Below are 14,988 nucleotides of genomic sequence, written 5' to 3'. Positions count from 1 at the left end.
GATCATCATTGAGATGTTTCTACAACTTGATTGGAGTCCACTTGTGGTAAATTCAATTGATTGGACATGACTTGGAAAGGCACACACCTGTCTATATAAGGTCCCAAAGTTGACAGTGCATGTCAGAGCAAAAACCAAGCCATGAGGTCAAAGGAATTGTCCGTAGAACTCAGAGACAGGATTGTGTCGATGCACAGATCTGGGGATGGGTACCAAAACATTTCTGCAGCATTGAAGGTCCCCAAGAACACAGTGGCCTCCATTATTCTTAAATGGAATAAATGTGGAACTACCAAGACTCTTCCTACAGCTGGCCGCACTGCCAAACTGAGCAATCGAGGGAGAAGGGCCTTGGTCAGGGAGGTGACCAAGAACCCGATGGTCACTCTGACAGAGCTCCAGAGTTCCTCTGTGGAGATGGGAGAATCTTCCAGAAGGACAACCATCTCTGCAGCACTCCACCAATCAGGCCTTTATGGTAGAGTGGCCAGACGGAAGCCACTCCTCAGTAAAAGGCACATGACAGCCCGCTTGGAGCATAAAGGCACCTACGGGACCCATAGACCATGAGAAACAAGGCTCTCTGGTCTGATGAAACTCTTTGGACTGAATGCCAAGCGTCACATCTGGAGGAAACCTGGCACCATCCCTACGGTGAAGCATAATGGTGGCAATATCATGCTGTGGGGATGTTTCTTAACAGCAATGACTGGGAGTCAGAATCGAGGGAAAGATGAACAGAGCAAAGTACAGAGAGACCCTGGATGAAAACCTACTCCAGAGTGCTCAGAACCTCAGACTGGGAATGGGAATGTTCACCTTCCAACAGGACAACAACCCTAAATGCACAGCCATTTCTGGAGAGACCTGTGCAGTGATGCTCCCCATCCAACCTGACAGAGCTTGAGAGGATCTGCAGAGAAGAATCTGAGAAACTCCCCAAATACAGGTGTGCCAAGCTTGTAGCGTCATACCCAAGAAGACTCAAGGCTGTAATCGCTGCCAAAGGTGCTTCAACAAAGTACTGAGGAAAGGGTCTGAATACTTATGTAAATGTGATATGTTTTTTATTGTTAATACATTTGCAAAAATGTATTTAAAAAACTGTTTTTGGTTTGTATTATGGGGTATTGTGTGTAGATCGAGGGGGGAAATGATTTAATCTATTTTAGAATAAGGCTGTAATATAACAAAATGTGGAAAAAGAGTCAAGGAGTCTGAATACATTCCGAATGCACTGTATTAGTCAGCTAACCATTTACAGTAACAGCAGTTCATTAACAAGTCAATAGACACTAAATCATATGCAGAACTTTTGAAATCTTACCTTATATTGGCACTGTGGCATGTTATGAGCAGCTATTAATCAATTAATTATTAGATAATAGTTTAATAGAATGGAGTTAGAAGGGTGACCTCCTACTTAAGGACAGGAAGTGTTGGCTGCGCTCTTGAGCAGGCATTCCACATTAAACCCTACACACATTTGAACATCAAAATATGAAGGTTTTTGGGAGTTTTATATGCACAAAAAAAATGGATTTCTCTTCAAAAATGTATAAACAGGCTGTTTTCATATTCCATTTGAACTCGGAAAACAAATTATTAAAATGTACATGGAACATAATCTTACCTCGGGAATCTTGATTTAATGTTGTCCATGAAGTAGGCTAATTATCTTGACAACAGATACCAAAACTGTCTGTCAACTGTCTGTCAATCCTCGAGATCAACATTATTCCCACAATTTGGCTGTTGTTAAATCGCATTCAGTATCACACAAGCTCTTTATCACATGACTGTCATTCAGAAAATCCTTTCCTGAATCAACTGATGTTGCGCGATAATGTCCCTACGTAACTAAACAGCTAGACATCAAATGTGCATCAAACTACTTTTATATTATTGACGAACCCTGTTAATGACAGTATTGATTTTAGTTTTATTAATCATATTTGTAAGGATGGACGCTGGAGACGAGAAGCAGGTACAGGGAGTGAACATTTAATCACCACGGACAGGAACAGAATACAGACAGCATCTGGACAGGGGAAACAGACATGGACAGGAACAGAATACAGACAGCGTCTGGACAGGGACAGAATATAGACAGCGTCTGGACAGGGACAGAATATAGACAGCGTCTGGACAGGAACAGAATATAGACAGCGTCTGGACAGGAACAGAATATAGACAGCGTCTGGACAGGAACAGAATATAGACAGCGTCTGGACAGGGACAGAATATAGACAGCGTCTGGACAGGAACAGAATATAGACAGCGTCTGGACAGGAACAGAATATAGACAGCGTCTGGACAGGGGAAACAGAAATGGACAGGAACAGAATACGGACAGCGTCTGGACAGGAACAGAATATAGACAGCGTCTGGACAGGAACAGAATATAGACAGCGTCTGGACAGGGGAAACAGAAATGGACAGGAATAGAATACGGACAGCGTCTGGACAGGGACAGAATATAGACAACGTCTGGACAGGAACAGAATACAGACAGCGTCTGGACAGGGGAAACAGAAATGGACAGGAACAGAATACGGACAGCGTCTGGACAGGAACAGAATATAGACAGCGTCTGGACAGGAACAGAATATAGACAGCGTCTGGACAGGGGAAACAGAAATGGACAGGAACAGAATACGGACAGCGTCTGGACAGGGGAAACAGAAATGGACAGGAACAGAATACAGACAGCGTCTGGACAGGGGGAAACAGAAATGGACAGGAACAGAATACGGACAGCGTCTGGACAGGGGAAACAGAAATGGACAGGAACAGAATACGGACAGCGTCTGGACAGGGGAAACGGACAGGAACAGAATACAGACAGCGTCTGGACAGGAACAGAATATAGACAGCGTCTGGACAGGAACAGAATATAGACAGCGTCTGGACAGGAACAGAATATAGACAGCGTCTGGACAGGAACAGAATATAGACAGCGTCTGGACAGGAACAGAATATAGACAGCGTCTGGACAGGAACAGAATATAGACAGCGTCTGGACAGGAACAGAATATAGACAGCGTCTGGACAGGAACAGAATATAGACAGCGTCTGGACAGGGGAAACGGACAGGAACAGAATACAGACAGCGTCTGGACAGGAACAGAATATAGACAGCGTCTGGACAGGAACAGAATACGGACAGCGTCTGGACAGGGGAAACGGACAGGAACAGAATACAGACAGCGTCTGGACAGGAACAGAATATAGACAGCGTCTGGACAGGAACAGAATATAGACAGCGTCTGGACAGGAACAGAATATAGACAGCGTCTGGACAGGAACAGAATACGGACAGCGTCTGGACAAGGGAAACAGAAATGGACAGGAACAGAATACAGACAGCGTCTGGACAGGGGAAACAGAAATGGACAGGAACAGAATACGGACAGCATCTGGACAGGAACAGAATATAGACAGCGTCTGGACAGGAACAGAATACAGACAGCGTCTGGACAGGGGAAACAGAAATGGACAGGAACAGAATACGGACAGCGTCTGGACAGGGGAAACAGAAATGGACAGGAACAGAATACAGACAGCGTCTGGACAGGGGAAACAGAAATGGACAGGAACAGAATACGGACAGCGTCTGGACAGGGGAAACAGAAATGGACAGGAACAGAATACGGACAGCGTCTGGACAGGAACAGAATATAGACAGCGTCTGGACAGGAACAGAATACGGACAGCGTCTGGACAGGGGAAACAGAAATGGACAGGAACAGAATACAGACAGCGTCTGGACAGGGGAGACAGAAATGGACAGGAACAGAATACGGACAGCGTCTGGACAGGGGAGACAGAAATGGACAGGAACAGAATACGGACAGCGTCTGGACAGGAACAGAATATAGACAGCGTCTGGACAGGAACAGAATACAGACAGCGTCTGGACAGGGGAAACAGAAATGGACAGGAACAGAATACAGACAGCGTCTGGACAGGGGAAACAGAAATGGACAGGAACAGAATACGGACAGCGTCTGGACAGGGGAAACAGAAATGGACAGGAACAGAATATAGACAGCGTCTGACAGGAACAGAATATAGACAGCGTCTGGACAGGAACAGAATATAGACAGCGTCTGGACAGGAACAGAATATAGACAGCGTCTGGACAGGGGAAACAGAAATGGACAGGAACAGAATACGGACAGCGTCTGGACAGGGGAAACAGAAATGACAATAATGCTGACACAGGGATGAAACAGAGGAAACAGAAAGATATAGGGAAGGCAATCAAAACGTGAAGGAGTCCGGAGGGGCCCAATGAGCGGTGATGCGCATAATGATGGTGACAGGTGTGCTCTCGAGCGCCAGAGAGGGAGAGCGGGAGCAGGCATGACAATATTAAAGTTACTATTTCTGTTTGAAGCATTGGATTTTTCAATCACATACATTATTTTGGATATGTGTGCCCTTGAAAACTGTTTACACACCGTAACATAGGGAGATACGAAATGCTACGAGGTTACAATACACTTCCGAGATCTCCATACAAAAAAGAGACAGACAGCAATATCCAGGAACTTCACATGATCAAGGTCAATGTGTAATTCAATTGTTAAATGCTGAGTATATGATATAACTACAAACAACAGTATCATACATTTTTAAACATAGGTTTTGATTAAACTTTTTAATTATATTGAATGTATTTATGTTCCCCTTTATATCATAATGTATTCACATGAAGAATAAAAAAGTCAAATTATTATTAATGACTTTGTAAGAGCTCCAAACAGACTACAAGAAATACTCACTGGTACCCTCTTTTATAGAAAGACCCACATATATTAATTGAACCTGACCAAATTTGATGTCATGCCAATAGATGTAGTCAGAGAATATAATCATAATTAATTAGGTGACACAAAGTACAGATGTAGGATCTTCACGTGATCACTCTTTTGTTGCTAAGAATTTTCCTGCACAGCAGGAATTGCAACATTTTTGTTTATTTGAGTTCTAAAAAGTATTCTATAGTTTGAAATTGTGACACACACAAGGAAATGATTATTCAGTATTTTTGTTTTCACAAATCTGTAATTGATTCCATTGTCTGTTTTATTGCTTGAGAACTTAGGCAAGGAACAATCCCAATGCATGTATCTCAATACCTACAAACTGTAATAAAACTTGAACTTAAACTGTGAAACAGTTATCTTATCGTGCTATTATTTTTCGGTGTTTTTTAGAGTCAACTGGCTTCCTCATTGGTGAAGTAGTACCACTACCACAGAACTACAATGAGTAGAAACGGCCTCCACATTCAAGTCAATAATCCTGTAATGGGTAGACTGGCAGGATTCATTACATTTCTAAGCCCGCTACTCCGAGGTCCCATCAGGCTCACCTCGGTTGGGCAGGCGTGGTGTAGCACCGCGGTGAGGGAGCCCGTGCCCGTCTGTTCCCACTTGTCGGCCATGTGGTTGACCTCCTCCAGCTTCTGCTTGCAGCTCTTTTGGGTGTTCAGCAGCGTCACCTCATAGAACTCCTGGATATCTGAGGAAAACATGACAGATTCCCATTTGATCATTTACAATACTTAGAAATGTCCCTTGAGAGGAAATATGGATGAAAACAGACACTTGACAAGCCTTTCACTAATTACAATATAATTTCAGTGTAAGCCGGCAGACTTCCGTTTACGTCAACATGCTGCGTTACAGATGTACATGGAAATGGGGGTCTTTGATTAAACACAGGATTACTGCCTCATTGGCCATCAACCAAAATAAATGGGGGCAATTTGTAAAATTGGATTTCTGGCACTGACATTAGATGCCATAGCAGAAGAACTGCACCGACGTATGGCCAAATTCTCTTGTCCGGTACAACTGGGAACCCTCCTATGAGGCAGAGTAAGTCCAAAGTTCTGTTGGAGACTGTCCCAAAATCTGTCCCAAATTCATAGTTATTCATTTGCTCTGGATATCTGCACGGCATTGCATATATAGAGAATTCACCGTCACTGAATGCAACTTGGAACCGAATTATAAAGTACAAACATTAGTCTACAGGGCTGTATCAGGGCTACGCAGGTTCTCAGGATAAAGAAACCACAAACAAAAAAAGAGCAAATAGCTGTAAGTACAAAATATATCTGCAACTCTGCTCCCAGTCCTTAGCCTTAGTGAAGACTAGAAGCTGATGTCTCTTGTTGAAGGAGCAGTCAACAATATTTTGGCAAGAAGTCTAAGCTAGATCCATTTGGACAGCTTGTGCCACCAGCAGTCGGGTGTGCGCTGAAGCAGCTTGGTCAAAGCTGTTTTTTTATCATTCAGTCTCAATTATATGGCCAAAATGTACTTACGAAATTAATTGTTTTATTAAATTATTCCAACAAATCTTTGCATGCTGTTACATTAGGCTATTATTTGGATACCGGAGCATTATAATAATTTACAAATGTTCAGAAAATCATTAACACATGATCAATAAATGGTTTATAAATGATAGTTATTATTAGGTGTTACCCCAAAATGCTTGATGGCCCAGTTCTTGCATAATGTATTAACTATGCAGTAGGCAATTGGCAAACATTGCTCTTGAAGTGGGTCTCCACAGCCAAGAGGTGTAATTCACTTCAAGACAGACAACAAAAGTAAAGCTATTCAATTGAAACCCTAATCTTTTTGCAAGAATTCAACACTGGAAGAGAATTCAAACCCAAACATTCCAGCTTACCAACAACCCTCATTCAACGCTGATTGGCAAACACCATGTTTTCTACATACAACACAAACTGTAGTGATTCCCTCTGGTCTTGTGTCATTTAATCCAAAGAGAGTCTTGTGTCATTGATGTCTTATCTGTCATGTTGATGTCTTGTGTGTCATGTTGATGTCTTGTGTGTCATGTTGATGTCTTGTGTGTCATGTTGATGTCTTGTGTGTCTTGGTGTCTTGTTGATGTCTTGTGTGTCATGTGTGTCTTGTTGATGTCTTATGTGTCATGTTGATGTCTTGTGTGTCATGTTGATGTCTTGTGTGTCTTGTTGATGTCTTGTGTGTCATGTGTGTCATGTTGATGTCTTGTGTGTCATGTTGATGTCTTGTGTGTCATGTTGATGTCTTGTGTGTCATGTTGATGTCTTGTGTGTCTTGTTGATGTCTTATTGATGTCTTATGTGTCATGTGTGTCTTGTTGATGTCTTGTGTGTCATGTGTGTCTTGTTGATGTCTTGTTGATGTCTTATTGATGTCTTGTTGATGTCTTATGTGTCATGTTGATGTCTTGTGTGTCATGTTGATGTCTTGTGTGTCTTGTTGATGTCTTGTGTGTCTTGTTGATGTCTTGTGTGTCTTGTTGATGTCTTGTGTGTCTTGTTGATGTCTTGTGTGTCATGTTGATGTCTTGTGTGTCATGTTGATGTCTTATTGATGTCTTGTGTGTCATGTTGATGTCTTATTGATGTCTTGTGTGTCATGTTGATGTCTTGTGTGTCATGTTGATGTCTTATTGATGTCTTGTGTGTCATGTTGATGTCTTATTGATGTCTTGTGTGTCATGTGGGTCTTGTTGATGTCATGTGTGTCATGTTGATGTCTTGTGTGTCTTGGTGTCTTGTTGATGTCTTGTGTGTCATGTGTGTCATGTTGATGTCTTGTGTGTCTTGTTGATGTCATGTGTGTCTTGTTGATGTCTTGTGTGTCTTGTTGATGTCTTATCGATGTCTTGTGTGTCATGTGGGTCTTGTTGATGTCATGTGTGTCATGTTGATGTCTTATTGATGTCTTATGTGTCATGTTGATGTCTTATCGATGTCTTGTGTGTCATGTGGGTCTTGTTGATGTCATGTGTGTCATGTTGATGTCTTATTGATGTCATGTGTGTCATGTTGATGTCTTGTGTGTCTTGTTGATGTCTTGTGTGTCTTGTTGATGTCATGTGTGTCATGTGTGTCTTGTTGATGTCATGCGTGTCATGTTGATGTCTTGTCTGTCATATGTATCTTGTTGATGTCATGTGTGTCATGTGTGTCTTGTTGATGTCCTGTGTGTCTTGTTGATGTCTTGTGTGTCTTGTTGATGTCTTGTGTGTCTTGCTGATGTCTTGTGTGTCATGTGGGTCTTGCTGATGTCTTGTGTGTCATGTGGGTCTTGTTGATGTCTTGTGTGTCATGTTGATGTCTTGTGTGTCTTGTTGATGTCATGTGTGTCTTGTTGATGTCTTGTGTGTCTTGTTGATGTCTTGTGTGTCTTGTTGATGTCTTGTGTGTCTTGTTGGTGTCATGTGGGTCTTGTTGATGTATTGTGTGTCATGTGTGTCTTGTTGATGTCTTGTGTGTCTTGCTGATGTCTTGTGTGTCATGTGTGTCTTGTTGATGTCTTGTGTGCCTTGCTGATGTCTTGTGTGTCTTGTTGATGTCTTGTGTGTCTTGTTGATGTCTTGTGTGTCATGTGGGTCTTGTTGATGTCTTGTGTGTTTTGTTGATGTCTTGTGTGTCATGTGGGTCTTGTTGATGTCTTGTGTGTCGCGTGTGTGTCTGATGCTTTCGCTGTTATAGCAACGTCATCTTACTTCGGAAGAAGGTTATAGCAGGATTCACTTGAGTGGCGGATCCTTGAAATAGAACAGCTTTAGCGCTGCTCAGAGCAGGGCCATGCACAGACCTTTTGGGGGGGCATGTCCTCCAACAACAACAAAAATTGCACCCCCCAAAGAACATTACACAACCGCGGTCACAGACTCGTTGAGCAATTATGACTTTGATTATTCAGTTAAAAGCAATAGATGGCCACATCTTAATGGCTAATTAAATGACACATACAGTGGGGAGAACAAGTATTTGATAAACTGCTGATTTTGCAGGTTTTCCCACTTACAAAGCATGTAGAGGTCTGTAATTTTTTATCATAGGTACACTTCAACTGTGAGAGACGGAATCTAAAGCAAAAATCCAGAAAATCACATTGTATGATTTTTAAGTCATTAATTAGCATTTTATTGCATGACATGATTATTTGATCACCTACCAACCAGTAAGAATTCCGGCTCTCACAGACCTGTTAGTTTTTCTTTAAGAAGCCCTCCTGTTCTCCACTCATTACCTGTTTTAACTGCACCTGTTTGAACTCGTTACCTGTATAAAAGACACCTGTCCACACACTCAATCAAACAGACTCCAACCTCTCCACAATGGCCAAGACCACAGAACTTGGTGAGAAGGCAACAACTGTTGGCGCAATTATTAGAAAATGGAAGAAGTTCAAGATGACGGTCAATCACCCTCGGTCTGGGGCTCCATGCAAGATCTCACCTCGTGGGGCATCAATGATCATGAGGAAGGTGAGGGATCCGCCCAGAACTACACGGCAGGACCTGGTCAATGACCTGAAGAGAGCTGGGACCACAGTCTCAAAGAAAACCATTAGTAACACACTACGCCGTCATGGATTAAAATCCTGCAGCGCACGCAAGGTCCCCCTGCTCAAGCCAGCGCATATCCAGGCCTGTCTGAAGTTTACCAATGACCACCTGGATTATCCAGAGGAGGAATGGGAGAAGGTCATGTGGTCTGATGAGACAAAAATAGAGGTTTTGGTCTAAACTCCACTCGCCGTGTTTGGAGGAAGAAGAAGGGTGAGTACAACCCCAAGAACACTATCCCACACTATGGAAACATCATTCTTTGGGGATGCTTTTCTGCAAAGGGGACAGGACGACTGCACTGTATTGAGGGGAGGATAGATGGGGCCATGTATCGCGAGATCTTGGCCAACAACCTCCTTCCCTCAGTAAGAGCATTGAAGATGGGTCGTGGCTGGGTCTTCCAGCATGACAACGACCCAAAACACACAGCCAGGGCAAGGAGTGGCTCCATAAGAAGCATCTCAAGGTCCTGGAGTGGCCTAGCCAGTCTCCAGACCTAAACCCAATAGAAAATCTTTGGAGGGAGCTGAAAGTCTGTATTGCCCAGCGCCGAAACCTGAAGGATCTGGAGAAGGTCTGTATGGAGGCGTGGGTCAAAATCCCTGCTGCAGTGTGTGCAAACCTGGTCAAGAACTACAGGAAACATATGATCTCTGTAATTGCAAACAAAGGTTTCTGTATCAAATATTAAGTTCTGCTTTTCTGATGTATCAAATACTTATGTCATGCAATAAATGCAAATGAATTACTTAAAAATCATACAATGTGATTTTCTTGAATTTCTCTCACAGTTGAAGTGTACCTATGTACCTGTTGCTGGGGGTTTAACAGCCTTGCAGAAGGGTAGAACAGCATATTTTTACACCTTGTTAGCTCTGGGATTCGAACTAGCTACCTTTCAGTTACTGGCCCAACGCTCTTAACCGCTAGGCTACCTGCCACCGCAGAATAGGTTGAATTTAAATGTAATTGACCCAAACCTTGAAAATGGTACAGAAATTAATTGTATTGCAGATGTGCTTCACTCACCCAATGGTTGGGCATTTCACCTTCATTGAAAATATTTATAAAACAGGGCAAATTTAAATGGAATTGACACCAATCCTGACAATTGTATGACTCTAGAAGAATAATTAAAGACTAAATCATTAGAATACTGATGTTGCACCTTGACTCGGTACCGGTACCCCCTGTATAAAGCCTTGTTATTGTTATGTAATTATATTGTGTTACTTTTTATAAAAATGCTTACTTTAGTTTATTTAGGAAATATTTTCTTAACTCCATTTGAACTGCATTGTTGGTTAAGGACTTGTATAAGTAAGCATTTAGCTCGAAAAGCTATCGCGAGTTTTGTAAAACACGACTCAGACCAGAACATACCAGACGTATTTTTCTCTCCATGTCTCCAGATTTCAACCGAAAGCTCTGGACATTTACACCTGGATCTTGCAGCTAGCTCGCTACTATCGGTGTGACTATTGGCTTACAATACAGCTACAATCACCTATCCGGACCGGTTTTACTGACGACGCGGAGCCCCACCGGGCCTTCATGACTGGACTATTGACGTCATCTCCCCGAGGGAGTTATCCAACTGGCCCCTCCGTCGTGACGTTACCTGAACGCCCATCTGTGGCCTGCTAACCGTTAGCTGTCTTATCGGGTGCTTTCTGAATAGATCTATCGGACAATTTTTATTGGGTCATTATAACTATATCTATTTTTACAATTGGATTGATCCCCTCTACCACACGGAACCCCACTAATCTACCGACGGAAACGCACGAGGTGGCTAAAAACAGACCTCCATCCTATGCTAGCTTGCTACCGATGGCCCGGCTAGCTGTCTGAATAGCCGTTACCCCAACCAACCTCACTACTCACTGGACCCTTATGATCACTCGACTAAGCATGCCTCTCCTTAATGTAAATATGCCTTGTCCATTGCTGTTCTGGTTAGTGTTTATTTGCTTATTTCACTGTAGAGCCTCTAGCCCTGCTCATTATACCTTATCCAATCTTTCAGTTCCACCAACCACACATGCGATGACATCACCTGGTTTCAATTATGTTTCTAGAGACAATATCTCTCTCATCATCACTCAATACCTAGGTTTACCTCTACTGTTTTCAAATCCTACCATACCTTTGTCTGTACATTATACCATGAAGCTATTTTATCGCCCCCAGAAACCTCCTTTTACTCTCTGTTCCGGACGTTCTAGACGACAAATTCTCATTGCTTTTAGCCGTACCCTTATCCTACTCCTTCTCGGTTCCTCTGGTGATGTAGAGGTGAATCCAGGCCCTGCAGTGCCTAGCTCCACTCCTATTCCCCAGGCGCTCTCTTTTGATGACTTCTGTAACCATAATAGCCTTGGTTTCATGCATGTTAACATTAGAAGCCTCCTCCCTAAGTTTGTTTTATTTACTGCTTTAGCACACTCCGAAAACCCGGATGTTCTAGCCTTGTCTGAATCCTGGCTCAAGAAGTCCACCAAAAATTCTGAAATCTTCATCCCTAACTACAACATTTTCAGATGAGATAGAACGGCCAAAGGGGGCGGTGTTGCAATCTACTGTAGAGTGTAGTGGCAGAATCAGAATCCTTTATGTAACATTTATAAATAAGATGTTTTATAAATGTTTATAGTATGCTTATGTGGGAAAAGTTACTTGGGCCCAGAGAGGGGAGAGGTCGGGTTAGTCTTATCTGTGAATGTGTCTGTAACTATTCCTAAACCATGTGAAGGGATGGTGTGATTAATGGGGAACCAGTTAGGTGGCTCCACAATGTCTGTGTGCCAGTCACTTCTCTCTGTAAGCTTGTCCAGGAGGGGTTGTATTTTTTATGGGAGTATCTAGAAATTGACAATTGATATATGCCAATGGATGAGGTAATGTCTTGGTCCTAAGTGGTACCAAAAACGAGATAGGAGCTTCGTTTAGGAGACCAAACTGAATGATAATATATAGCTAATGCTATAAATGATGGGATACTCTTTTTTCTGGTAAAAGGTTCTTTGTATAATGTTCCTAAGATCTGTTATTAAGTTTTGATGGGTGTGTCTTGGCTATAAATTATACTAAAGACTGTCTTGTAAGCACTCTCAGAGACTTAATTTATGGACACTGAATTAAACTGAGAGTCACAGGGCTATGGTGAAGCTCATATAATTAAAGATGGACTTTATGATAACTCTGACTTGTGTGTGGTTTGCTCACTCATGATTTGGCAATACAGGAAATGTCCACGACAAGAGATAGCCTGCAGAGTTCTGTCCTACTATCCAGGTCTGTACCCAAACAATTTGAACTTCTACTTTTAAAAATCCACCTTTCTAAAAACAAGTCTCTCACCGTTGCCGCCTGCTATAGACCACCCTCTGCCCCCAGCTGTGGTCTGGACACCATATGTGAACTGATTGCCCCCCATCTATCTTCAGAGCTCGTGCTGCTAGGCGACCTAAACTGGAACATGCTTAACACCCCAGCCATTCTACAATCTAAGCTTGATGCCCTCAATCTCACACAAATTATCAATGAACCTACCAGGTACCACCCCAAAGCCGTAAACACGGGCACCCTCATAGATATCATCCTAACCAACTTGCCCTCTAAATACACCTCTGCTGTTTTCAACCAAGATCTCAGCGATCACTGCCTCATTGCCTGCATCCGTAATGGGTCAGCGGTCAAACGACCTCCACTCATCACTGTCAAACGCTCCCTGAAACACTTCAGCGAGCAGGCCTTTCTAATCGACCTGGCCGGGGTATCCTGGAAGGATATTGATCTCATCCCATCAGTAGAGGATGCCTGGTTATTTTTTTTAAATGCCTTCCTCACCATCTTAAAAAAGTATGCCCCATTCAAGAAATTTAGAACCAGGAACAGATATAGCCCTTGGTTCTCTCCAGACCTGACTGCCCTTAACCAACACAAAAACATCCTATGGCGTTCTGCATTAGCATCGAACAGCCCCCGTGATATGCAACTTTTCAGGGACACTAGAAACCAATATACACAGTTAGTTATAAAAGCCAAGGTTAGCTTTTTCAAGCAGAAATTTGCTTCCTGCAACACAAACTCAAAAAAGTTCTGGGACACTGTAAAGTCCATGGAGAATAAGAACACCTCCTCCCAGCTGCCAACTGCACTGAAGATAGGAAACACTGTCACCACCGATAAATCCACTATAATTGAGAATTTCAATAAGCATTTTTCTATAGCTGGCCATGCTTTCCACCTGGCTACCCTACCCCGGTCAACAGCACTGCACCCCCCACAGCAACACGCCCAAGCCTTCCCCATTTCTCCTTCTCCCAAATCCAGTCAGCTGATGTTCTGAAACAACTGCAAAATCTGGACCCCTACAAATCAGCAGGGATAGACAATCCAGACCCTTTCTTTCTAAAATGATCTGCCGAAATTGTTGCAACCCCTATTACTAGCCTGTTTAACCTCTCTTTCGTGTCGTCTTAGTTTCCCAAAGATTGGAAAGCAGCTGCGGTCATCCCCCTCTTCAAAGGGGGGGACACTCTTGACCCAAACTGCTACAGACCTATATCTGTCCTACCCTGCCTTTCTAAGGTCTTCGAAAGCCAAGTCAACAAACAGATTACCGACCATTTCGAATCCCACCATACCTTCTCCGCTATGCAATCTGGTTTCAGAGCTGGTCATGGGTGCACTTTAGCCACACTGTCACGCCCTGGCCATAGAGAGGCTTTTGTTCTCTATTTTGGTTACGCCAGGGTGTGACTAGGGTGGGCATTCTATGTTCATATTCTATGTTTTGTATTTCTTTGTTGTTTGGCCGGGTGTGGTTCTCAATCAGAGGCAACTGTCTATCGTTGTCTCTGATTGAGAACCATACATAGGTAGCTTTTTCCCACATGGGTTTTGTGGGTAGTTGTTTTCTGTTGTGTGTCTACACCAGATAGAAATGTTTTGTTTGTGTCGCTTTGATAATTTCTGTTCTAGTGTTCGATTATAATAAAAATCATGGACACTTAACACGCTGCGCTTTGGTCCACTTCTCCAAACAGCCGTTACACACGCTCAAGGTCCTAAACGATATCTTAACCGCCATCGATAAGAAACAATACTGTGCAGCCGTATTCATTGATCTGGCCAAGGTTTTCGACTCTGTCAATCACCACATCCTCATCAGCAGACTCGATAGCCTTGGTTTCTCAAATGATTGCCTCGCCTGGTTCACCAACTACTTCTCTGATAGAGTTCAGTGTGTCAAATCGGAGGGCCTGTTGTCCGGGCCTCTGGCAGTCTCTATGGGGGTGCCTCAGGGTTAAATTCTCGGACAGACTCTCTTCTCTGTATACATCAATGATGTCGCTCTTGCTGCTGGAGAGTCTCTGATCCACCTCTACGCAGACGACACCATTCTGTATACTTCTGGCCCTTCTTTGGACACTGTGTTAACAACCCATCAGACGAGCTTCAATGCCATACAACTCTCCTTCCGTGGCCTCCAATTGCTCTTAAATAAGAGTAAAACTAAATGCATGCTCTTCAACCGATCGCTGCCTGCACCTGCCCGCCCGTCCAACATCACTA

The 14,988-nt window shown here is 43.1% G+C and overlaps 1 protein-coding gene across 19 annotated transcripts in view; it reads right to left on the bottom strand.

Moving 5' to 3' along the window:
* The window catches only part of LOC110533415 (disks large homolog 2), a 312,764-nt gene that overhangs the window by 257,240 nt on the left and 40,536 nt on the right, over positions 1-14,988 (bottom strand). For all 19 annotated transcript variants that reach the window (XR_005053590.1, XM_036989790.1, XM_036989771.1 and 16 more), the window contains one exon: positions 5,384-5,532. Coding sequence is in view for 18 of the 19 variants with exons in the window: in XM_036989790.1 (XP_036845685.1) it covers positions 5,384-5,532 (149 nt within the window). In the remaining variant the exon portion in view is untranslated. The remainder of the gene's footprint in view (positions 1-5,383; positions 5,533-14,988) is intronic.

This window comes from Oncorhynchus mykiss, chromosome 10 (assembly GCF_013265735.2).
Source record: "Oncorhynchus mykiss isolate Arlee chromosome 10, USDA_OmykA_1.1, whole genome shotgun sequence".
Lineage (NCBI taxonomy): Eukaryota > Metazoa > Chordata > Actinopteri > Salmoniformes > Salmonidae > Oncorhynchus > Oncorhynchus mykiss.
Note: the sequence above shows the minus strand (reverse complement) of the source record. Positions and strands in the feature narration are given on the sequence as shown.